We start from the raw sequence: 24,860 nt of genomic DNA, 5'->3' as shown, positions 1-24,860 counted from the left end.
TTTCCATAAGCACAGTTTTATTCTCAAAACCAGAATAAAGTGTTGATTTAGAAGTAGTCTCAGTCCTCATCTTTGGAAAGATTCAGTTTTTCTTATTCAGGCTACAAGTACTTGTAAAAGAGTGTATAAAAATATTTCACCTGTGGGGGGAAGGGGGAGGGATAGCATTTGGAGATATACCTAATGTTAAATGACGAGTTACTGGGTGCAGCACACCAACATGGCACATGTATACATATGTAACAAACCTGCACGTTGTGCACATGTACCCTAAAACTTAAAGTATAATAAAAAAAAATTTCAGCTAACCACATTCATTTTGGCTACCTAGTTTAATGTGAATTACCTTGAAAGAGGGGATTAACGGGCATGACTGTGGACCATAAAATATGTAATAGATAAATATTCTTGAAAAACAGTGACTCTTAAAGAGTTAGTATGTTTTTCACTCATCTTGGAACCTGCAGTAATATTGATGTCCTTGAATAAAGTGATATATTTAGAACAGATGACTGGCTGCTATGGGGATTTAAATAACCTATGGTTTTAAAATTGTCTATTTCTCTACTTTTTAATTTTTTTCTGAAAATAAATTTGAATGCACTTCTTCAAATCTTTCACATTTTCATACCTCTTTACTTTTTCTTGTGCTGATATCTCTAAATGGAATGCTCCCTCCTCCTACCCACACCTCCTTTTTTCTGACATGTAACTAAATTATATTATTTTAAATTTTAAACCTGAGCATCTTTGTGAAGCTTTCTCTAACACTAGGGATAAAGCATCTGGTTTATGAGTATTTTTTCAGGTATATCAACTTTCTCAGAAATTTGTCAAATTTTTAAATTGTAAGTGTTTAAATCTTCTATAGTTAATATATGAATCACCTATTTTATTGAATGACTATGTGTCAATAACAAAGATTCACATGGAGTTTTTTTCTTTAATGAAATGCTATAAATTGACTTCCTATAGCAATAAAGTAAACAAAGTTTGGTCTCTCTTTTATATTTGTAGTAATTTATTAGTAAGTCAATATTGCAATGTATCAGAATATTCTTCACTAGCAGGTCAATATAAAATTCAGGAGATCATATAAAGGACCAAAATGTAGTCACAGAGTCTTCTTACACTAACAGTAATTTGTACAGTTTGGACTGACAAGTTATTCGGCCTTGGAACAATTGTAGAATGCAGAAAAATTTTCTAAGACGCAAATAAAAGATGTGCTACACTTTACTATTCTTCCAAAATTCCATGTGTCAAATAATTGAAATAGTACCTGCCTGCAATATTGAAAAAGATAAATGGTAGCAGTTCCAAGGAGACTGATTTTATAACAACTTTAACTCCTCTGGATATAAACTTCTGTATTAATTCAAATACCTGGTGAATTGAAGTTGCTGAAAGAGAAAAGCAGAGGTATTAATACCTATGCTATTAATGCTGTCATTTTCACGAGTCTGTTTCAGATTTATCCTTACACATTAATAATACTAAGATCTCCCAAAGCAGAGATTTAATTAAATTTTCCAAATAAGGCAATACATTTGTGAGCATACTTAGAACCATCATAAATAAAGCTAAAATATATTCTTTAAATAAAAGAACCAAGCAAATTTGTGTTGCTGTGACCTTGATTTAATAACATGGAATTTTTACATTACTCACTTGCTAATCAAAGAAACATTATAATCTTTGATGAAGTATCCCTAGGTTCTGATTTATTTCTTTATTTTAATAAGTCAGGATATATTTTTTATGAAATGTCATTTTAAATGGCATTATGACCAATAGATATTTATTACATATTTACTAGGAGCATGTCAAGCAAAAGACTCATTACTCAAGCTCCACCAAACTGTTTTCTAGACTAAATTAATTACAGATTCTTAGGCAAACGACAATACACAGAGTTGCGCTAATGACTTCACGATGTTCCTAGTTTCCTAAGACCCAATCTACTCCCATCTCCTCAAGTAGCCCTCAATGACTTTAACTACTTTTCTTCTTCCCAAACTTAGGTGACATTATACCCTAGGATAGCTTTCAGTTCTTTTATTTATTCAAGTGTTATCAATGAGTAATGAATAATTCAGTAGTTATTAAGGACTACTGAATGTTTGATACTGTGTTAAGCACTGAGTATGTTACTTGCTATCAAGTGTCTACGTGGCAAATAATGTTAGCAACATAGTAAATGCACTATATTAAGTGGCTTTACAGTAGCAACAACATCAAATGTATATTTCTCATTCATAGTACTGTAGGCACCTGTGGGTTGGCCGCTATGACTCTGTGAATTTCCATCTCAGAACAAAGGCTAAAGATACAATCCCTATTTAGTACCTGACATTCTTATGGCAGAGGAAAAAGTGCAGGAGTTAATTGTTTAGTGGCTTTTTACATTTCTGCTAGAATGTAATACACAGTTGATTTCTACTGTTTGAGGTAGTAATGTTCCATAAAGAATATTATTTATTGTGTATTAAAATATATTATTTGAAATATATTAATATAATTAATTATATATTCTTAATTATATAGTGAAAGATAATTAATAGTGGTGTTACGAATAATCAAGTTAAAAAATGAATAGCCTTCCACAGAAATTCTTATATTTGCAGCTTTTCGCCTAGGTCGGTGGCATTGAACATAAGGTGATTACAAAGTGCATAAGCATTTGACCCAAATGCATTTGTGATAATTACTTATTTTTCATTAATGAAAGCATGTAATATTTTCAGTAAAGCTGTTATATTTTATATTACATTGAGAAATAAGAGGTTTATGAATAGGTAACTTGAATAAAAATATTTTGATCAGCCATTTAACACATTAATTAATTTGATTCAACTATTTGTATCTGGCTAGTTAGGATTTAAAGAAAATCTATCTGCAAGACTTTCACTTATACCCATGAGGGATTAGGCATAGAACCATACACTGAAAATGTGTGAATTTTACTGTGCATAAATTATATCTCAATAAAAATAATTTTCAAAAAATATCTGTATAGACATTATAAGTTGTAGTAAATAATATAGGACGTTTTATTAAACAAGTTTTTGATTGCCGGTATTACTGCTGTTTAAGTTAAGGAAATAGTTGGGAATGGTATAACAGGATTCATGGCAGTAGAAAGCCAAAAGTATTGATTTAATTTCTCTCAACTTCAAAAAAAAAAAAAAAAGAGAGAGAGAGACAGAGAAATAAAAAAGTCTCAGTTCAAGAGCTGATTACAAGGTTTGCCATTTGTAGTATAAGACTATCATCACATCTGCTTAGAAACGAAACATACATAAAAGTGTTGGCCAGGATACCAGAGAGCAGAGAGAAGGAACTCCAACCTACAAACTGATTTATCGGCTGCTTCTGCCTCATTATAATTAATACGTGTCCATTTTTCTGAGGAATTTGGCTAAGATTTGCTTTCACTGCAATGAGCTATCTGATAACGTGTTTGCAGAGGTGGAAAAGTAGAGTGCTCTACCAATGAAGAATACCTATAATCATGAAAAAAATTAAAGTTCTGGCACATAACAAAAAGCCAAATTAGTTTATGCTTGCTTGATAAATAACCTTCTTGACATTCAGCACTGAATTCTCAAAAATAAAAGGGCTAAGTTTAGGTTGAGTGTTGAGCATTCTACTAAATGATGTTGGCCAAACAAAAACACTATGTTAAATATTTATTATATTAAATTTTTAAGTTACCAGGTCAAAAATATCACCTTACACATCTTCTGGACATAGTACAAAGTTGTTTATTTTATTTTATTTTTTAAGTTAAATTTTCATTTGTTGCAAGGTAATAGAACATTTCTCAAACTACGCAGGGTAAATAACTAGTTTTATTCTAAATTTCCAACCTATCATGGATTAATAATTCTATGAAATATAACAAAAATGAATTGTTAGAAAAGTGAAAGAAAAAACAGACATATAAAATATAAGCTCACTTTTAGTATTAATTCTACAAAAATAAAATTACTCTGCCATACTGCTATAAAAATTTCTAAAAGCTTATTCTTAATTTCTGTACTTACATGTTCAAAAATAGTAATACAGGGATCTGAACAGGCACCAGTCCACAAAACACACTTTTAAATGAACATCTGTGTTTCTTCCAAAGGTAAAATAAGTGCAATAAGCTTATAATTGTTCTAAATAAGGGTCACTATCTTTGCCAAACTTTGATTTGTTTTTCCAAGATTTAACTGTTTTCAATAGTTTGACAGTTACCTTGGTAAATTGAAATAACAAGCCTATGTTGCCATTTCTTGACTTTTTCTTATTTTTATTTATTATTATTTTAATTTTTATTTTAGGTTTGGGAGTACATGTGAAGGTTTTTTACATAGGTAATCACATGTCATGGGGATTGGTTGTGACGGACTTCTTGACGAAAAACTGGACAATTGACTTGAATTAAACTTTTATAAATGAGAATATTCAAATGACCAATAAACATATGAAAAAAGCTTATTTTCATTCGTCATTAGGTAAACACAAATTAAAACTACAATGAGATGCCATAACATATGCACCAGAATGGGTAACAAAAAACTAACAATACTAGGTGTTGATAAAGATACAAAAGAAGAAAAACGCTCATATACTGCTTGAAGTATAAATTGGTACAACCACTTTGGAAGACCCATTGTTAATATTTAACCTAGAAAATGCACCAATTTATGAGACTCTCATTACAATCCTAGGTATATACTCTACAAAATATGTGCTTAGGTAATATAATCAAGACACACACACACACACACACACACACACACACTCTTCAAATTCTAGTGGAGATCTGTTTTTATCTTGTGCTAAGTGCTGAGCCCTGAATGTCAAAAGTCTTCCTCTCAGTATTCCTGCTCCATCCTCAACTTTCAGCACTCTTTGCAAGCCTGCACCTCAGAGGGATTTTTCTCCCCATGCTTTGTCCCATTCCTCAACAGTTGACTTCTTGTCACTCAGGGCCAGCCAGGTTCATAGGGGGAGGTGAGGAGGTAGGTTCAGTGCTCCTGGCCCATCTTCAGTGGTAGACACATCCTGCTTGAGACCCTACCTGAGTGGGGGAATGGAGGGCTTTCAAGTTGTTCCTGTTCCTCCTCACTATAGTAGCCAAACTGTGCCTTGCATGCATGGCGTTTTAGAGCCAGGGAGTGTTCACGGCCTCTCCAGTAGGAGCACCATACCTCTGCTTTGAATTACTGAAGGATGGAGGCCTGAAGACCTTCCTGCCACTCCATTGAGGGCAAAAGATTTTTACTTCTCTCCCTCCTCCAGGATCTTTGGCTGCTTCCTGGGGTGGAAGTATCTCACCTTCCTCAGAGAACTAAGGCTTTTTCTTCACATGATTGAAGGGCCCAGATAAGTGTGCGGTGTGTTGTTCATTCCCCAGAGGCAGCCAATCACGCCATGTGTGCCTGTATCTCCATCAGAGTCTGGTTTCTCACCTGCTTCCATTATTTTTTTGGATGATGACATCACTATTGTAAGACATTTTCACTACCAAAAATAATAGTAATGAATTATTAATATTGTAAATAATGAACTTTAAAAAATTACAAACATAGCCATCCTGAGTGGCAGTCACATTGGGTGGATATTTGAGTGCTGACCAGTAAACAATACTACAATCAGTAAACATAAACTAAAACATAACTGGAATCAGTAAACAAACTATAACCTAACTGCTGGCAAAAGTAACAAATTGGTCCTGATTCTGTTGAAGTTGTCAGCATCTTCTAGTGGAAATACATGTTTTTAAAAAGCACGTTTTTAAATGCAGAGACCTTTCTCACACATTTTTGCAGTCATTGAAATTTGGCAGTTATGGAAACTAACATTTGGAGGCAGTAAAAAACAGTGTAGTATTTCATTTTATTATAGTAAATAAATGTAAATTATTTAATACAGTTTGTTGCCTCATTCAGAAAACCAACCCAAAATGAAGCAAGAACAAAAGGAAATCTAGAAGGAACAGGAACCACAGGAGATCAGAAACTACTGATTCAATGTTTCTGCTTTGTCTGGTGAAAATAAAATCTCTATTAGGGTTTCTGTATTTACATTTAATTAATGAAAAGTCAGGTGATCTCCATTCTCACTAAATTAGAACATGCACATGTTTAAAGAGTAATATTCTGAATGTATGCCAAACTTTTAGCCAGTGCAGGGTACCTAATGCTCAGCCTAAGGATGCCCACTTGTTTTACTCTGCTTCTAAAGCCAAAAGGGAAATAACCAGAAACCCTCCTCAATATTTCACAAAACCTCTATTTTCAGTAATAACAATTGTATCATAAATCTCACTCTAACGTCTGAAATTTTAAAATTAGTAAGATCATATTACTGTGTCTCTTAAACTGTAAAATTGTTTAAGAATTAAAATTAATTCAATGTCTTCTCTTCTAACTTTTTACTTTGGTTGATTTAATAGTACTGTAATTTCATCAGTATAATAGTGCAATTCATTTAATAATCAATTTATGATTCTCTTAAATTTTATGCAGTTTAAAGGAAAAGGAATTCATGAAGTTTCTTTTCCTGGAATGTTTCTTATCTAACTGGCAGCAATAGCTGTAGGACTATGGTGTTTAAGCTACTTATTTTAGCAAAAAGCACAGTTCCCCTTCGCATAGTTTTTTGAAAGAAAAGCCATCTGTCTGAGTATAAATATATGTAACTAAAAGCCATTAAATTGTAAGTATTTAAGTTCCTCTTCTTCAGCTGCTGAGGAGGAACATCGTCTATATGTTCATTGGCAATGAACTTTGTTTCTTGGCAGGGTGAAGCCTGGAGATGAAGAATCGGAGAAACCAGGGGACAAAGCAGCATGAGTGATCAGAAAAGCAAGGGGAATATAGAGGACAGCAGTATTCTCAAACTTTCATGTCCATCAGGTCCACCTGGGAATCTAAGGGAATCATAAGTGATTACAAAATGAACGTTAAAACACGTATTACTTGGCTCCCTCTGCTATCAGAATTTGTTTTCCGGTAGGTCTAAGGCAAGACTTAATTATTTGCACTTCTAACAGGTTCCCAGGTGATACTAATGCTGTGGTACAGGGACCACACTTTAAGAACCACTGTTATAAAAAAAAAACATTTAGGAAGTTTTGCTTTGGGTTGTATGGTATATCTTTCTAAATGACCAAGTGTATTAGGCCTTTTTCACACTGCTATAAAGAACTGCAGAAGACTGGGTAATTTATAAGGGAAAGAGGTTTAACTGACTCACAGTTCAGCATGGTTGCAGAGGCCTAGGAAACTTACAATCATGGTGGAAGACGAAGGGGAAGCAAGGCACCTTCTTTACAAGATGGTAGGAAAGAGAATGAATGCAGGAGGAACTATCAAACACTTATAATACTATCAGATGAGAACTCACTCAGTATCATGAGAACATCATAGGGGAAACTGCCCCAAGGATTCAATTATCTCCATCTGGTCTCTCCGTTGACACGTGGGGATCATGGAGATTATGGGGATTATAATTCAAGGTGAGATTTTGGGTGGGGACACAGCCAAACCATATCACCAACCATTCTCTTTGTCTGATACTACAGAATTTACCTGGCCTGAGACTTTCAAGAGTAAAACTGGAAGGTCTGCCACAAACCAGAAAGATTTGTTCTATGAAAGTTATCAGAATCAAAATGGGGCCACTTGCATAAAAATCCTGAAAAATGGAGCTAAGGAAGACCAGAAAGGGAGGGTTTATATGCATGTATGCCTGACAACAGGAACTACGACAAAAGACTGCACAAACCACAACTTTGCACAAAGGCTACCACAATCTCACAAAAAATTACTTCTGTGAGGACATTTGCCCAGCGACTGCCTGTCCAACCTCAAACTGGTGCCACCCTTTTTACCAGTCCTTATAACCAAGGATAATTGTGTCAAAGCAATTTATGTAACCCTCTTCATTTTTCTTTTAAAATCCCTTGTCTTCTTTTACCTCCCTATGTTCATTGTATTCTCACTGTAATGCTCAATCCCAAATAAATATTATTGTTTTTTAGAAGGGTCTCTCCGTGTGTGTGTTACTTAGGTTTAACCAGTCCCCCACACAATGTCTTCAAGACATTTTCAGTAGAGCTAAAATACTTGCTAATGCTTTTGTACTAAGATGTTGTGTGTTTTTTAAATTGATTCAGTAATTTTAAAATTTAGATTTTAAATTGATATGTTAAGATTGACCTCAAGGGTATAGTTGCATTTTAGAGGTTATCATCTGTGATTTTTGGCCCAGGGTGCAGTACTCTGCTGTAGCTAGAATGAATTGTCACCTAGAAATGAGTAAACCGTCACTATGATTAGCAAGTGGCCAATGTTTTCATTCAGCAACAAGTGAAAAGGGGTGCAATAAGAGGCAGGATGTTTCTTGGACTAATACTTCAAAGTTATTACAGTTACAGCCTTTGGGGAAATTCACTGTTCAGATATGGCTGTTTCAAACAGTTAAGTATATGCTATGTTATCTGAGTTCAATAAATTAGGAATGTCTTAATTGATCAAAGTAAGCTAGGTTATACCAGAGAAATAAAGTCAAAATCTTAATGGCTTATAAACCAAAAAAAGATGTATTTCTTGCTAAAACAACCTATCCTTAGAACCCCAACAGAAATTGCCCATTTTTCTGCCATAACTTATTTATCATAATTCAAGTAGCACAAATAAATAGTTGATGTGCAATTATAATGGGATTGCTCATCCTAATGACTCTTTTTCACAAACATCTATGGAAAATGGCAGTTGGAATTCTGAATGGAAAATATAAGTTGAAATCAATGCTGATCTAGTTTTAAATGGTAGGTCTAATAAAATGTAGTCTATTTCATTAAAACCCCAGAGGTAGCTATTTTACTAGGTCTTGATTTAGGAGCAGAGCTTTGGAAAGCATTTCAAGATTATCAAAGATGCTGTAATCTAAGAGTAGAAAAGTGACAACAGCTTCATCGATTTGCAGATAGTAAAAGTAACTCACTAACAAATGAGTGAAGTACTCTATGAAGAACTCTACTGGGCCCATGGAGCTTCTTAGCATTCTTAGGTAATATGTTTTACATCAATCGTTTCCAAATATGAAGATTAGTATTCAGTGATTTGAGATGGCTCTCTAGAATCTAGTTTTTCACAATGATCCCCCAGCAGATTTTGATGTAATTAGTCTGTAAGACGAACATTTTTTTAAAAGATGAAACTTGTATTTCAAATTGGTGTATGGAAACAGAGAAGAGTGCAATGTAAATGTAAAGTTATTGGGACTAGTGAAACATTCAATTCAGTATATATTGTAGATTATTTTAACCTATAAGGCTGTGAAGTTATTTTATTACTCTTGGTCTGATGTTCTAATTCCTACACTTGGTTCTGACACTAATTTTTTATGTAATTTTAGGTAAATTATTCATTTTTTAAAAATCAGCTTCTTTTATAAAATGAAGTCAAGTAGATTATTAATAAAGATCCCTAGCCATTCTAAAACCCTATATTTCCTTGAAACTTTCCATTTTATGTAAAGCGATGTGTGCAGCATGTATAGGAGTCAAATGTTTAACATAAACTATTGGTGGCAATTGTTATGAAGAAAAATGGAGAGCATAAATGTCTAGTCTTGTTCTACTCCCTTTAAAAACGACCCACTATTTCTAGGGTGGGTCAGTAAGCTGCAGAGTATACATAACACGATTTAGCAGGTCAATAGGTCAGGGGCTAATTACTCGTAGATCACATCAACCTCTTGAAGACTGAATCATCTGGAGATGTGTTACAAGTGACTTAAATAGATAAGTACAGCATGGAATCAATAATAAAATGGGAGATGATGGTTAAAGCAAAGCTAAGCATCACATCAGAGTAGAATCCTGACATGATTTTATTCCAGTAATGTAAATATTCCCGTCCCAGCCCTCATTCACCACTACCTCCTCTTATCATTGAGGAAACAGGCAGAGACAGACTGGAAAGGCAGTCAGCTTGATTTAAGAAACTTTCTTAAGTTCAGAAATATTGAATTATTTTTAACCCAGAAAAAGAGCTCAATTGAGAACTCTGAGGTTTGCGACCTTAAATCCCGACTCAATCTGATATATGCCTGCCAAAGGCAACCTGACTGAGGTTACCTGAGAGATAGTTTGTCTACAAAACATGGCCAACCATGCTCAAGACAAAATTCCAACACATAATTTATCTTCGGCATTCTTCAAATTATTTACCACATCTCCTGCCCCCAACACCTGATCCCAGAATACAGGAATTTGATGATGTCTACACAGCCTATAAAAGTCCACAAATTTAAGTGCCTACTGTGTGAAAGCCATTTGGGGGACTACAAACATAAAGGATGTATAATGCCACCCACTAAGATGTTCACGCTTATGATTTAGTAGGAAAGACAGAAGGCTGCCTTATAAATATTAACAACCTAATTTACAGGCACATCTAAAACATCCCAAATTCTAAAATATATATTTTCTTCCAAATCCTACAGGGTAATATGGCTATGAGAGTGCACTAGGAGTGTCAATTTTACTAAATCCTCTGAGAGCATCCACATTTTGAAAGAGTTCTCTTTTAACCTAAACAAACAAACAAACCAACAAACACTCCTCTCACTGAAGTGCATTCGGCATTGACGGGTCTCTGGTTCTTCAAGTTTCCAGCTGAAAGTCTCAGTCTTTGCTATCACAACCAACGCCCCCTTCCTACACTCCAAGGTTGATGGAATGAAATGTCTTGGAATTGAGGGTTTAATTAATTCGGATCACTGGAGAGAAAGAAAAGAAATAACGGGGGGAAAAAATGTGTTAATTTTAGGGCTTGGAATTGGAAACGTGGGGAAACGTCGCCACCTTCTGGTAAGTGATGGAAATGAGCAGGAAAAAAGATCCAAGCTAAGAAGCGGCTTTTTTTTTTTCCAAAGCAGCAAGCCACGCCCCTCCCGCGCTCGCGAAATCCGAGACCCGCCCTTTCCGGAAGTTTTGACACTGTGCGCCCCGGGTAATGTGATGGAGAGGGTAATCATCCGGTCCGTTATCTAAACCCGTCACTCCAGGAAACAGCGACCCGCTGTTTTCCGGATCCGCGCTCTCCCAGCATCCTTTGCCTTCCGGGATGTGGCCCCGTCTTGCTAGTCCTGTCTAGCGCGCCCATTTCGAGCCCAAGTTTCCAGCTCGGGTTTCCGGGCTCAGAATTTTCCAGGAGTGGGTTCTTGGGCAGTGGCTGTGGGAGCAGGAATGGCGCAGCTAGAGGGTTACTATTTCTCGGCCGCCTTGAGCTGTACCTTTTTAGTGTCCTGCCTCCTCTTCTCCGCCTTCAGCCGGGCGCTGCGAGAGCCCTACATGGACGAGATCTTCCACCTGCCTCAGGCGCAGCGCTACTGTGAGGGCCATTTCTCCCTTTCCCAGGTGGGGTGCCCAACCTGTCCCCACCCCAGGAGAGGCCTGAAAGGTCCCAGCGTCCCCAGCTCCTTCTCCCATCTTTAGACTTAACTCGTCCCTTTCCACCCCACCCCAGCCTCAGAACATGAAAGAAACTGGGTATAGTCTTTTGTTCCTGTCTCTGAGATCTGTGAAATATTTATTAAATGAATGAATAAACAGCAGATCTGTTCCCCAGGAAGGAGTGATCTGGGAGAATACTTAGTGGGGAACTGAGCGCTCCTCTTGGCAGCTGACAATATCGATCCCACTTTGTCTTTCCTTGTCTCAGGATTAAAGGCATTCGGGTGCTCCTTGGAAATACCAGAAAACTTCCCTTTAGCTCACCTGTTAAGCACCTCACTGTGCATTTTAGGGGTGGGATAGGGTGGACTGGAGGGATCTTCGGCTACCAAAAAGTGACAATTTATAATCACAAATTCCTTCCCTGGGTATTTTTAGTGAACTATCTGTTGACTGGATAAACTGGCAACCAGTCAAGTCACATCATTTTTGAATATATATTTGACTGTGCAAGTATGTACATATAAATATCAAAATAAACATCCCCTGCTTTTCTTGTGACACAATATAGGGTACTGGCTAGAAATATAAAGTCTGTTTTAGAGAAAGATCTGATCTTAAATCTTGGTGCTGTGATTTAGTAGTTTTGTGATCTTGGAGATGTTCTGAGTTTCAGAAATTCAGGTTACTCATCTGCAAAATGACAATAATCTTTACTATAGGGCATATTGTAATGTTACAATACAGAGGGTTTGGCACAATTTCTGTCTCAGTTTATGTCAGCTGTCATCAGGGAGCCTGTGGTCCAAATGTTTTCCTAAACTTAGAGTCCCAAACAATGTTTCCATGCTTTTAAAAACTGGAGCATTTGCAGTTTATTTATCAAAATAAAGGCTTTTAAAGAACATTTCTTGGAAAATAGAAATAGATTTTAAGTTGTTGTTTATTGGTTGCTGCTACCTGAACTAAGCTGGTCCGGGGGCAAAAAATAAGAAAAACTAATCCTGTTCTGCCAAGGACTTACTTAATCTTGTCATAGACTAACTTCTCAAAATTTCTGATTGTTGCTGGAGATGAGACTTGGGCTTGACATATTTGTGTCTGTCTTGTTCGTATTACCTCTTGCTTTTACTTCATTTTCTTTCATTTTAAAGTGGGATCCCATGATTACTACATTACCTGGCTTGTACCTGGTGTCAGTTGGAGTGGTCAAACCTGCCATTTGGATCTTTGGATGGTCTGAACATGTTGTCTGCTCCATTGGGATGCTCAGATTTGTTAATCTTCTCTTCAGTGTTGGCAACTTCTATTTACTATATTTGCTTTTCCGCAAGGTACAACCCAGAAACAAGGTATGTTTCAAAATACTTAATTACAAGTTTATGTGTAGTCAGGTCCACAATTACAATGAATTAGTTTTATGAGATTTGGTGAAAAATGTCTTTAACACTTTGTAACTTTGTATTTTTGTATATTATGTAAAGGTAAATTTAAATCCTCCACCTCCATTTTAGAATAAATTTGTATTTAAATACTTGAATAACTTATTTGTAAACTCTAAAGTAAATATTTGTTAAGTGAGTCAAACCAGTTCAATAAATACTTACTGAGCTTATTCCATGTGCTGGGGACTGGGACTACAGAGATAAATGAGGCAGTCTTTTTCTTGTAAAACGTAGATATTCAGTAGGGAAAACAGACTTTACCTGAGGACTTTTGATGTGGTAATAGTGCAGGCCCCGGAGGTCGATTGCCTGGGTTAGAATTCTCTCCCTGCCACTTAACCAGTTTTGTTACTGTGGGCAGGTTAACCCTTAGTGGCTCCATGTCTTCATCTGTTAAATAAGAATAACAATAGAATCTGCCTTATAGAACTATTATAAAGGAACAAAGAAACTTAATAAATGGAAGATGCTTCGAATAGTGCCAGAGATACAGTAAGGGCTCAGTAAATATTAACTCTAATAATTATTTTTAACCTTAAGAGATGATTTCTGTAGTGTCAGTTATGATAGAGTGGTAAACATAAGATGCTATGAGGATACAGAGAAGGAGCAGGGGAACACTTACTGCTTTTCTGGGAGGGAGAGGAGTATGTGGCATTCAGTAAGTCCTCACAGAGAAGATGGTACCAGAGCTGAGTCCTGATGAACGGATAGGGCTGTGTAGGGTGAGGAATTAATCCTGGGGAGACAAACAGCATAAGCAAAGGAAGAAAGGCATTGAACAACGAGGTGCAGGGAATTGGTCTTGGAATTACAGGATTAGAAAGTAGAGGGATGTAAGGCTAGAGAAGTAGGTCATGAATGCCCTCATATGTCACAGAGAGGACTTTGAACTTTAGCATGTAATGGAGAGACCTTAATTTTAATCAAGGAAATGACATGGTCTGATTTAGTGATTTAGATTAAGTGGAGTATACAATTCAAGAACATAAGAACACTTTCAAATTCTGAAATAGCATGTCAGAAAGGCCAAAATAAGATATATAAGTTTAGACTGGCTCACTTTTCAGAAAAATACCGTTATTTCATCATGAAAATATCATCTTGAAAAAGTAAGTCTGGATATGGTAAAATAAATACCATATGCATGTTTACATTCTCCCTTGTGTAGTGTTATGAAGGATTTCCTTAAAGGAAAGTGGTGATTATGGCTAAGTGAATCCTTATTGAAGGCACTAAAACATAAGCTCAGGGAAATGGAGCCAGCATTGTGTCCTATTTATCTCCATAGTCCCCACAGAACTTAGTTGGTATCTTGCACTCAGTAACTCCTTAACTAATCATAGCCTGATTCAAATTGTGTTAAGCTATAGAAGCTTTGGCATACACATGGTCTCCAAACTGATACGTATAAATAAAAAGTACCAGGAAGTGTTCTTATAAATGTTTATTGTGTTTTTGCAAAGCCAGAGATAAGATTAATATTGATTAATTTTATTTAAATAAGGTTTGAGTAGTTGAGTAGTTTTAAATAAATCTCTTCATTAGGTAAGCAGAAATAGCATTTTTTATCATTAAAATAATTGTATCTGTGTTTTTTCTTCCTCCAAGGCTGCCTCAAGTATCCAGAGAGTCTTGTCAACATTAACACTAGCAGTATTTCCAACACTTTATTTTTTTAACTTCCTTTATTATACAGAAGCAGGATCTATGTTTTTTACTCTTTTTGCGTATTTGATGTGTCTTTATGGAAATCATAAAACTTCAGCCTTCCTTGGATTTTGTGGCTTCATGTTTCGGCAAACAAATATCATCTGGGCTGTCTTCTGTGCAGGAAATGTCATTGCACAAAAGTTAACTGAGGCTTGGAAAACTGAGCTACAAAAGAAGGAAGACAGACTTCCACCTATTAAAGGACCATTTGCAGAATTCAGAAAAATTCTTCAGTTTCTTTTGGCTTATTCCATGTCCTTTAAAAACTTGAGTATGCTTTTCTGTTTGACTTGGCCCTACATCCTTCTGGGATTTCTGTTTTGTGCTTTTGTAGTAGTTAATGGTGGAATTGTTATTGGCGATCGGAGTAGTCATGAAGCCTGTCTTCATTTTCCTCAACTATTCTACTTTTTTTCATTTACTCTCTTTTTTTCTTTTCCTCATCTCCTGTCTCCTAGCAAAATTAAGACTTTTCTTTCCTTAGTTTGGAAACGTAGAATTCTGTTTTTGGTGGTTACCTTAGTCTCTGTGTTTTTAGTTTGGAAATTCACTTATGCTCATAAATACTTGCTAGCAGACAATAGACATTATACTTTCTATGTGTGGAAAAGAGTTTTTCAAAGATATGAAATTGTGAAATATTTGTTAGTTCCAGCCTATATATTTGCTGGTTGGAGTATAGCTGACTCATTGAAATCAAAGTCAATTTTTTGGAATTTAATGTTTTTCATATGCTTGTTCGTTGTTATAGTTCCTCAGAAACTGCTGGAATTTCGTTACTTCATTTTACCTTATGTCATTTATAGGCTTAACATAACTCTGCCTCCCACATCCAGACTTGTTTGTGAACTGAGTTGCTATGCAATTGTTAATTTCATAACTTTTTACATCTTTCTGAACAAGACTTTTCAGTGGCCAAATAGTCAGGACATTCAAAGGTTTATGTGGTAATATCAGTGATATTTTGAACTGTAAAAATGGACTTAATAATTAGACCATTTCTACAAAGAACAACTGAATAGGTGGAAAACATGGACTTTCTTTTAGGTGCAGTGGTGGTCCTCAAATTACATTAGTTTTTTTAATATATATTTTAAACATATGTAAGAAATTAAGTGGCAAAGAACTGAGAAAGCTTAAGACCTGCTTCAAAAGCCTGAATAATGGGAAAATAAAATTGTTTTCAGATATCTCATATCGCTCTCATAATGTTGGCCCCTCACAAAGCTTGGGAATGTTTTGTATGTATAAGTTTATTAAAACTGGGTATGCTTCATATTACTAGAACTAATTTATTCTCTTCAGAGAGAACTATTAGGTTAGTGCAAAAGTAATTGTGGTTTTTGCCATTGAAAGTAATGGCAAAACCACAATTACTTTTCTACCAACCTAATAACAATGTATTAGCAAATATTTACAAATGGTCAGGTGATATTCTTGACTGAAAAGTTCCTTAACATTTCAGTAAATATAATTTTAATTCTAAGTCAAAATAGAAATGCATAGATAGTAAATGATAAAGTAGAGACTCATATATGTCTGTCTAGGCATCAAATTGTTGGTTATTGTTTACAATCCAGAAATGATGAAGCTCTTTCACTAATTCCTAATATGAAATGTATGATGGCCAAAGACAAATTGTGTTGATTATAATCCTTTAAAAGGGGGATTTCCTTATGAAATACATATTGTGTTAGCTTCCCAGGGCTGCCATAACAAATGACCACAAACTTGGGTGCTTACAACAATTTTCCTCACAGTCTGGAGGCCAGAAGTCTAAAATCAAAGTGTCAGCAGAGTTGATTCCTTCTGGAGGCTCTAAGGAAGAATCCATTCTATGTCTGTTTCCTAATATCTTGTGGCTGTCTGCAATTCTTGGAGTTCTTTGGCTTATGGACAGATCTTGTCTAAGTATTGCAGACAGCAATCTTCACTCCAGTCTCTGCCTCTGCGTTCACACGGCCTTTCCCTCTGTCTTTTCATTACCTTTTAAGGACAGTGTCTTTGAATGTAGGGCCCACCCTGATCTAGGGTGATTGTGTCTGGAGACCCTTAATTATGTTTACAAAGACCCATGTTCCAAGTAAGTTTGTATTCACATGTTCTGAGTAGACATTGTCTCTTCGTGGGATACTTTTCAGTCCATGACAGTTACTAAAGGACATTTTAGGATAATCCTCATATGATTGTTAGGAGACTACCTTTAAAAATTTTTTATTATATATCAAATTATAGTTGTATATACTTATGAGGTACGAAGTGGCATTATGATTTTTGAATATAATGTGGGATGATTAAATAAAGCTAATCTGTCCATCACCTCAAATATTTGACATATTTTGTGATGAAAACATTTGAAATGTACTCTCAACAGTATTGAAATGTACATACAGTGCTTAATTATTAGCTGTATTCACCACGTTGTGTAATAGATCTAAAAAAAGTCAAACATATTCCTTCTATCTAATTGAGGCTTTGTATCTTTTGATTGTCATCTCCCTATTCCCACATCCCCGGCCTCTAGCAACCGTCATTCTTCTCTCTACTTCTGTGAGTTTAATTGTTTTAGATTACACAAATAAGTGAGATCATGTGGTATTTGTCTTTCTGTGCTTGGCTTATTTCACTTACCATAATGTCCTCCACGATCATCCATATTGTTGCAAATGACACAATTTCTTCCTTTTTAAAGGCTGAATAGTATTTTTTTGTATATATATGCCACATTTTCTTTATCCATTCATCCATGGATGGACACTTAGGTTGATCGAATCACTTGGTTATTGTGACTTGTCTGCAATGAACATAGAGTGCAGACTTCTCTTTGACATACGGATTTCAAATCTTCTGGATAAATAGCCAGAAGTGGGATTGTTGGATCAGGAGATAATATCTTAGCTGATACCTTTTAAATAACTCTCAGTATCTTTACTGAGAGGTTAAAAAATAAGTGACTTCTTAGGTAATATAAAGCTAAAGGTGACTAGTGTTTGATTCCATTATCTATTAAAAAAAGTCAGAATTGAAAGAAAGTTGAGAAATCCTTTGGTCTGACTTTGTAGATCAGGGAACAACTGCTGGGGTAGGATTATTTTGTGTTACTTTTTGAATTTTGTGTTTATTATTTTGAGTGTATTTTTTGGGTTGTCATTCCATTACAGGAAAGTATTATTTGGGTATGTTAACTTTGACATGTAAACTTAGAATTGTGAATAGAATTCATCTTTTAACATAATTTTATGTTTCTAAACTTTAAAAGTAGCTATAAGTGAACAAATTACTTTCCCCTCAATGTCAAATTTTGCTTCTCTGAGTTTTAAGTGATGAGTCTACATTTACAAATATAAAATTGTGTGCAGGTGAAAATTACAAGTATAATTTGAGTAATAAATGCAGGCCATTTTTTGGTTGTACTCTAGTACTCAGAAAATAGATCGGCATTAGTTATAACAGTGATTGTAGAAAAACGTGTTTTACCCAGACTTCTTAAAAATTAGATGAGAGAGGACACTCAAAGAAATTATACTTTTGTCATTAATTTACTATAGTGGAGAACTAAATCCGGGAAGTCAAAATTGAAAAAAGAATGTGTAATTTAGGGAAAGTAACTTTTTGTCTGATAATATTAATGCAAGGATTTTGTATTTAGGAATACTTCTGAGAGGAGAAGCTTCCACTCTGATCTAGTCTGGCAAAATTGAGGAAAATATTCTACCCTGTAATTAAAGAAGACTGCTCTTTGGAGGGATCACTGTTCTATATCTTTTTTTGTTTGTTTTTGTTTTTGAGGAGAAGTCTCGCTCTTGTCCCCCAGGCTGGAATGCAATGGCGCGATCTTGGCTCACTGAAACCTCCACCTCCTGGGTTCAAGCAGTTCTCCTGCCTCAGCCTCCCGAGTATCTGAGATTATAGGCGCCCACCACCAAGCCTGGCTAATTTTTTCTATTTTTAGTAGAGCCGGGGTTTCACCATGTTAGCCAGGCTGGTCTCGAACTCCTGACCTCAGGTAATCCACCTGCCTCGGCCTCCCAAAGTGCTGGGATTACAGGCGTGAGCCACTGTGCCCAGCTCTTCTAGTTCATTTTTAAGTGTTGAGTCCCTGCTGTTTTAAGAGATGTTTTGGTGAAAATCTACATTCAGAGAGAAACAGGTTAATCTTCCACATTTTTTATAAAATACATAAAATATAGTACTTGGCATTTTAAGAAAAGAATGCCATGTATTAAAAGGTGCTATTTTCAACTATTTATTATTTTAAAATAGGAATGCTTATCAATACTTTCGAATTTAAGATAAATGTCTTCGTTAAATTTTCTAGGCAGTTCAAAGATGGCCATTTGCTGGTGAATTTTCCAAAATAGATAACAGATAAAATGATTATGTAAGAACTTGGCACAACAGATCATTTTGCCTTTAGTCGTTCAAGAAATGATACTAAACTCATTCACTTGAAACAACTGAGAAGACCATTCTTAGGTGTTTAGATCCTTGCTTTTAGAAACATTCTTAGTTATATTTGTGTTTTCAAAAGTTATTGAGTAGATAGATATTTCTTCATGAATTTTTAAACATTAGACTTAGCTGAATTGATTAAAATTAGGTGATTATGAAAAAAATATTGCCCTGCTCGAGGGCATCTGGAGCCCTACAGTTACCATCTAAAGTCTGTGAGTATGTCTATTTTGAAAAGTGTCATAAAAATATCTAGTCCATAAATCATTATAGGTTCAGTAATACATCATTTTGAACTGATTCTATCTTCTGTGAAATTCTAGAGATATGTTATCTTTAGGTAGCATGAGTAAGATTCAGGTATGCTGTGAATTTTGTTAACGTTTATGTTTTCCATTAATGGATAGTCAGGAATCTTTTGAACTGCGTCTGACTATGTATTTAAATGATTTGGAAAGATAGCATCTCTCAGTTTAAACTTAGCATCTCATTTTGGCAAGATAAATTATTTTAGCTGTCTGGCCTTTTCTTTGTCTTCTTAGAGTTATTTCTGAAATGTGCATAGCCAGTCATAAAATAACTTGTGTAAATAGCCTAATGTAATTTATTTCTAATAAATACATAGCTTAATGAAATGTATTTCTAGTTTGAACTTAATTGCCACTTGGCTTGATATTATTTTCCTTAGAATTGTTGGAAGAGAAGAGAGAGGAAGGGATCTACAATTTTTATTTATACCACCTAAATAGTGGACTGTTATTTTGGACTCACTTTTAAATAAAATATTTATTCACATGAAGAAATAAATTTTGTGTTTATTAGGTTAGCAAGCGTTTATTATCTTTGAAGTAATTGGAATTTCATTAAAAAGTGAAGCAAGTAAGAATTGTGATATAAATTTGAAAATTTTTAAGTGGAAATTGAAATATGACTTAGGAACCGTGGGCTTGTAGAAAAAAACATTTAACATGGGAGTTAAGATTTTTATATTTGGTTGTGGCTCTGGGATCAATAAGGCAAGTGGTTTAGTCTTTAGTCCTCATTTCAAATGAGAATAGTATTTGTCCTAACTCTAGTCAGTGTCTGATTGGTATGTGTATAACCTTATTTTAAAAAGGATTCATTCTTGCCATATACTCATAATATTTATAAGTATGTCATATGATAAATATTGAGTAAATATATACTGAATGAAGTTTTTAGTATAGAGTGAAGTGAATAGAAAAAACATCCTACATAACCGTGGCTAATTTTAGGAAGTAAATCATGTTTCATAATAAGAGTCATCCTAAACATTTTTCTGTGTAATTTTCTGACCCAGTGTTAACAATTTTTATTTGCCTTAGTGCAAGCTTGTTCAACCCACAGGCCACACGCAGCCCAGGACGGCTTTGAATGCGGCCCCAACACAAATTTTGTAAGCTTTCTTAAAACATGATGAGGTATTTTGTGATTTTATTTTATTTTATTTTATTTATTTTTTATTTTATTTTATTTTTTTAGCTCATCAGCTATCATTAGTGTTCGTGTATTTTATGTGTGGCCCAAGATGGTTCTTCCAGTGTGGCCCAGGGAAGCCAAAAGATTGGAGACCCCTGCTAGCATTTAATGCTTATACATGTATTTACTTGTAAACATGTTGTTTCTTTGATAGGATATGATTTCAACATAATTACTGTTTATTTAAAATAAGAAAAACAAATAACTTTCAACCATTAAAAGGTTATAACACTTTAAAGGAAAGTTTCTTTAATAGGGTATAATTTCAAAATAATTGCTTTTTATTTAAAATAAGAAAAATCAGTAACCTTCAACGAATAACAGGTTAAAGAATTTAAAGGTAAAAGACATTTCAACTAACTACAAATACTTTGTTTTTTTTAGTTGGGCTACATTTTACCACTCTAGGAATAGCTGTTAATTATTTTTTATATAGGGCATTTTTATGTATTTAATGTTGACAACTGACGTTTCCAATATACAATAACTTGTGTAACTGAGAAAATTATAATAAAAATAGAGATTGAGGACATATTTTTAACATATATCCATGAGTCAACACTAATATTTAATATTTGAGATTTGAAAAATTATTTCTAGGGTAAGAAATTTTGTCACAATATAATATCTGTATATTGTGCTTTTTTAAGAGATAAATTTTTGATGAATTTAATGTTAATTAAATTTTATCTCAGCCTATCACCATCGGACCAAAAGACAATACAGTATTTTTCTAACAAGGAAAAGAAAATACATATATATATATTTATATATACAAATATATATGTATTTATATATACAAATTTGTATATATGTAATGTATGTGTGTGTGTATACATATAATTTCTCCTTTTTTTTTTTTTTGTAAGAATTGAGACAGGGTGTCACTATGTTGTGTGGGCTGGTCTCAAAACACCTGCCTCAAGTGATCCTCCCACCTTGGCCTCCCAAAGTGCTGGGATTTACAATGAGCCACTGTGCCAGCTTCCAACAAGAAAAATATTAAATGTATTGGTTTTTCACAGTGAAACTTAATTCAGTTTAGTTGAACCATATATGTGTGTGTATGGCATATACAAGATGAAAAAAGGAGAAAAAGTAACAATAATAATGATGGTTGCCATCATTCATTGAAAACCTATAATGTTTTAGGCATTATACTAGCTGATTTACAAATATTGTTTCATTTGATGCTACATTTATATTTCTATGAGGTAGATGTTGATTTCTCTTTGACTGCTGAAGAAACTGAAGGTCAGTCAGGTCAGGTGATTTGCCCAAAGTCCACACTGTCACTAAATGAACATAGATTGGTATGACTCCCAAGCCTGTGAGTTTTTGACCGTCATATTCTGCCTCACTATGAAAAGTTTTTTTTCAATTTTTTTTTAATCAAAAGAAGTAGTATATGGGGAGAGAGGTGAAAATCCATGTTTGCTCTCTGCAGTTTCCAAACCATTCATGGCGTGTTATTTTTGTACTGGATATAGTCATTTTTTAAAATGCTACAAACTGTTCAAAAGAGCATGAACAACATGATAACTCCTTATAATTTTGTTGTAAGATAAATGACTAAAATTATGTGGGATATTTAATTTGGATAAGTGGAAATTCTATCACTTGATAAGCTCTCTTGAAGAATAATTATTTGAAAGATTGGACTTAATTCTGTATTGCCTGAAGTGTAAATCAGAGGTCAACAATTAGATTGCAAATCATGAAAAGCATAACTTCTAATTGTTTAGTCTTTTTAGGGAAACAAGCCCAGAAAAAAAGTAAGATTCTCATTCATTGGAGATAAGATTTCTATTTATCAAAGATACTACACAAGAGTTAGATAGCAAGTAGGTCAAATGTCTTTTAAAGGTATCTGACATCTTTAAAGCTCTGTAATTTTTAAATTCTTAATTTTGTTACAGCTAATTTTTAAAACTTAATTGCTAAGTCATGGTCAAGTATTTCTGATGACTTACATGCTGTCTTTGGTATATTTTAAGTTTCTAAACCAAAACTACTATTTGACTCTATTACACCCTGTTTTAGAAAAACATTTGAGTTATACAACTTACTAAAATGTATTTTAGCGATGATGTTTTGGAGCACTGGTAATATAGTGTTTAACTTATTTTCTATTTTTTATCCCTCTATATTCGTGAAATTACTTCTATTTGAAAAGTTTTCCGCCAGTGATAAAAAAAGGCCGAGCACTATCTGTACAAATTTTTAAGGTGTCCACTAGGTGGAGATATTGTGCTACATTTCCAAGTGTTGCAGTTAAACTTTTATTAGTCTGAATTAAACTCTTTTATAGTGTTTTATTGTTTTAAACCACAAAGATTTATAATCATTTATATCTATTTATCTAATGTTATTCAAATGTTTCCTGCGTTGTATGAAGCTAAGATAAACGTAAAAAAAAACAAACAAAAAAAACCTCACTTTGTGTTTTGTAATCATTAGACGATTTAACCTAATATATCTTCCCATATGATATGATCTTTGCATATGGCATACTTCATTCATATGACATAGTTAGAATCTTTTCCCACAAACAATGAGTGATGATATCTCATTTGAAAACTCGTGTAACATTGTATCAGCCACTGTTATAAAGTGATTTACCCATGTTAGTCTCATAACAACTCTATGAGATCAGTACCGTACACATGGGGAAACTTAGTATAGAGAGGTGAAGTATTTTTTCCAAGATTACAAAATAACTGTCTGAGCTGGGATTCGTAACCAGGCAGCCTGACTCCAAAATCAATATTCTTAACTCTATTGTTATGATGGAGAAAGGCATGAAGTCTACCTTCAAATTCATGGCATTTTAGAAGGAAAAATTGTCGCAAGTAATGTGATTATACTTCCTAGTTTTATAGGTCAGAAAAATGAGGTCCACACTAATTTTGCCTCTTCCACAGGGAGATAGATTCTCATCTACCATTGTGTCTTTTGTTTCTGTTTTTGTCATCATACCTCAAATTGATATATGTTGTAATTATGAATTTAAGGAAGTAAAAAACAAAATAACTCAGGGCTGGAGCCTTCAGCCATATTAACATACATTGACATAAAGACCTTTGTTTTAATATGAATGATTCCAGTTAACAAATGGAGAAATAGTTGTTTGAAAATTAATATTTAGCTTCTCAAAAGAGACTCCTGTTTGGAAGCAAATTGTTGGTTTAACAGGACATACTTTAGATATTTGAAAAATTCTCTGTGGAATCACAATCTCTTATTTTTAAGAATGTAGGAATATGTGTTCTATATGCTTTTAAGTTATGTATTACATACTATTCTCTAAAATGGAAATGTTTATTTGGCTTCTAAAAGTCATTTGTGAGTTGATGTTATTTAAAACTGCTTTTCAGTCAACTTATTCTTCATAAAAAAGTTTGTTCAAATAGCATGTTTTTATTTTGTTTCTAAATAAATTCATGTTTGATAATATTTTATAATGTGTTGTGTCTTTTTTTTTTTTTTTTATTGATCATTCCTGGGTGTTTCTTGCAGAGGGGGATTTGGCAGGGTCATAGGACAATAGTGGAGGGAAGGTCAGCAGATAAACAAGTGAACAAAGGTCTCTGGTTTTCCTAGGCAGAGGACCCTGGGGCCTTCCGCAGTGTTTGTGTCCCTGGGTACTTGAGATTAGGGAGTGGTGATGAGTCTTAAGAGCATGCTGCCTTCAAGCATCTGTTTAACAAAGCACATCTTGCACCGCCCTTAATCCATTTAACCCTGAGTGGACACAGCACATGTTTCAGAGAGCACCGGGTTGGGGGTAAGGTCATAGATCAACAGCATCCCAAGGCAGAAGAATTTTTCTTAGTACAGAACAAAATGGAGTCCACTATGTCTACTTCTTTCTACACAGACACAGCAACAATCTGATTTCTCTATCTTTTCCCCACATTTCCCCCTTTTCTATTCGACAAAACCGCCATTGTCATCATGGCCCGTTCTCAATGAGCTGTTGGGTACACCTCCCAGACTGGGTGGCGGCCGGGCAGAGGGGCTCCTCACTTCCCAGAAGGGGCGGCTGGGCAGAGGCGCCCCCCACCTCCCGGATGGGGCGGCTGGCCGGGCGGGGGCTGACCCCCCACCTCCCTCCCGGACGGGGTGGCTGGCCGGGTGGGGGCTGACCCCCCACCTCCCTCCCGGACGGGGTGGCTGGCCGGGCGGGGGCTGACCCCCCACCTCCCGGACTGGGCGGCTGCCAGGCGGAGACGCTCCTCACTTCCTGGATGGGGCGGCTGCCGAGCGGAGGGGCTCCTCAGTTC

The 24,860-nt window shown here is 35.0% G+C and overlaps 1 protein-coding gene across 1 annotated transcript; it reads left to right on the top strand.

Moving 5' to 3' along the window:
• The first annotated feature begins 11,112 nt into the window (after positions 1-11,112).
• ALG10B (ALG10 alpha-1,2-glucosyltransferase B) lies at positions 11,113-24,035 on the top strand. The gene is made up of 3 exons (XM_014347213.4): positions 11,113-11,428; positions 12,619-12,816; positions 14,521-24,035. Exons 1-3 carry the CDS (start codon positions 11,258-11,260, stop codon positions 15,571-15,573), a joined length of 1,422 nt encoding a protein of 473 aa, XP_014202699.2. The 5' UTR covers positions 11,113-11,257; the 3' UTR covers positions 15,574-24,035.
• Positions 24,036-24,860: the final 825 nt, after the last annotated feature.

This window comes from Pan paniscus, chromosome 10, assembly GCF_029289425.2.
Source record: "Pan paniscus chromosome 10, NHGRI_mPanPan1-v2.0_pri, whole genome shotgun sequence".
Classification (NCBI taxonomy): domain Eukaryota; kingdom Metazoa; phylum Chordata; class Mammalia; order Primates; family Hominidae; genus Pan; species Pan paniscus.
The sequence above is the reverse complement of the archived record's forward strand: the minus strand, read 5'-3'. Positions and strand labels throughout refer to the sequence as shown.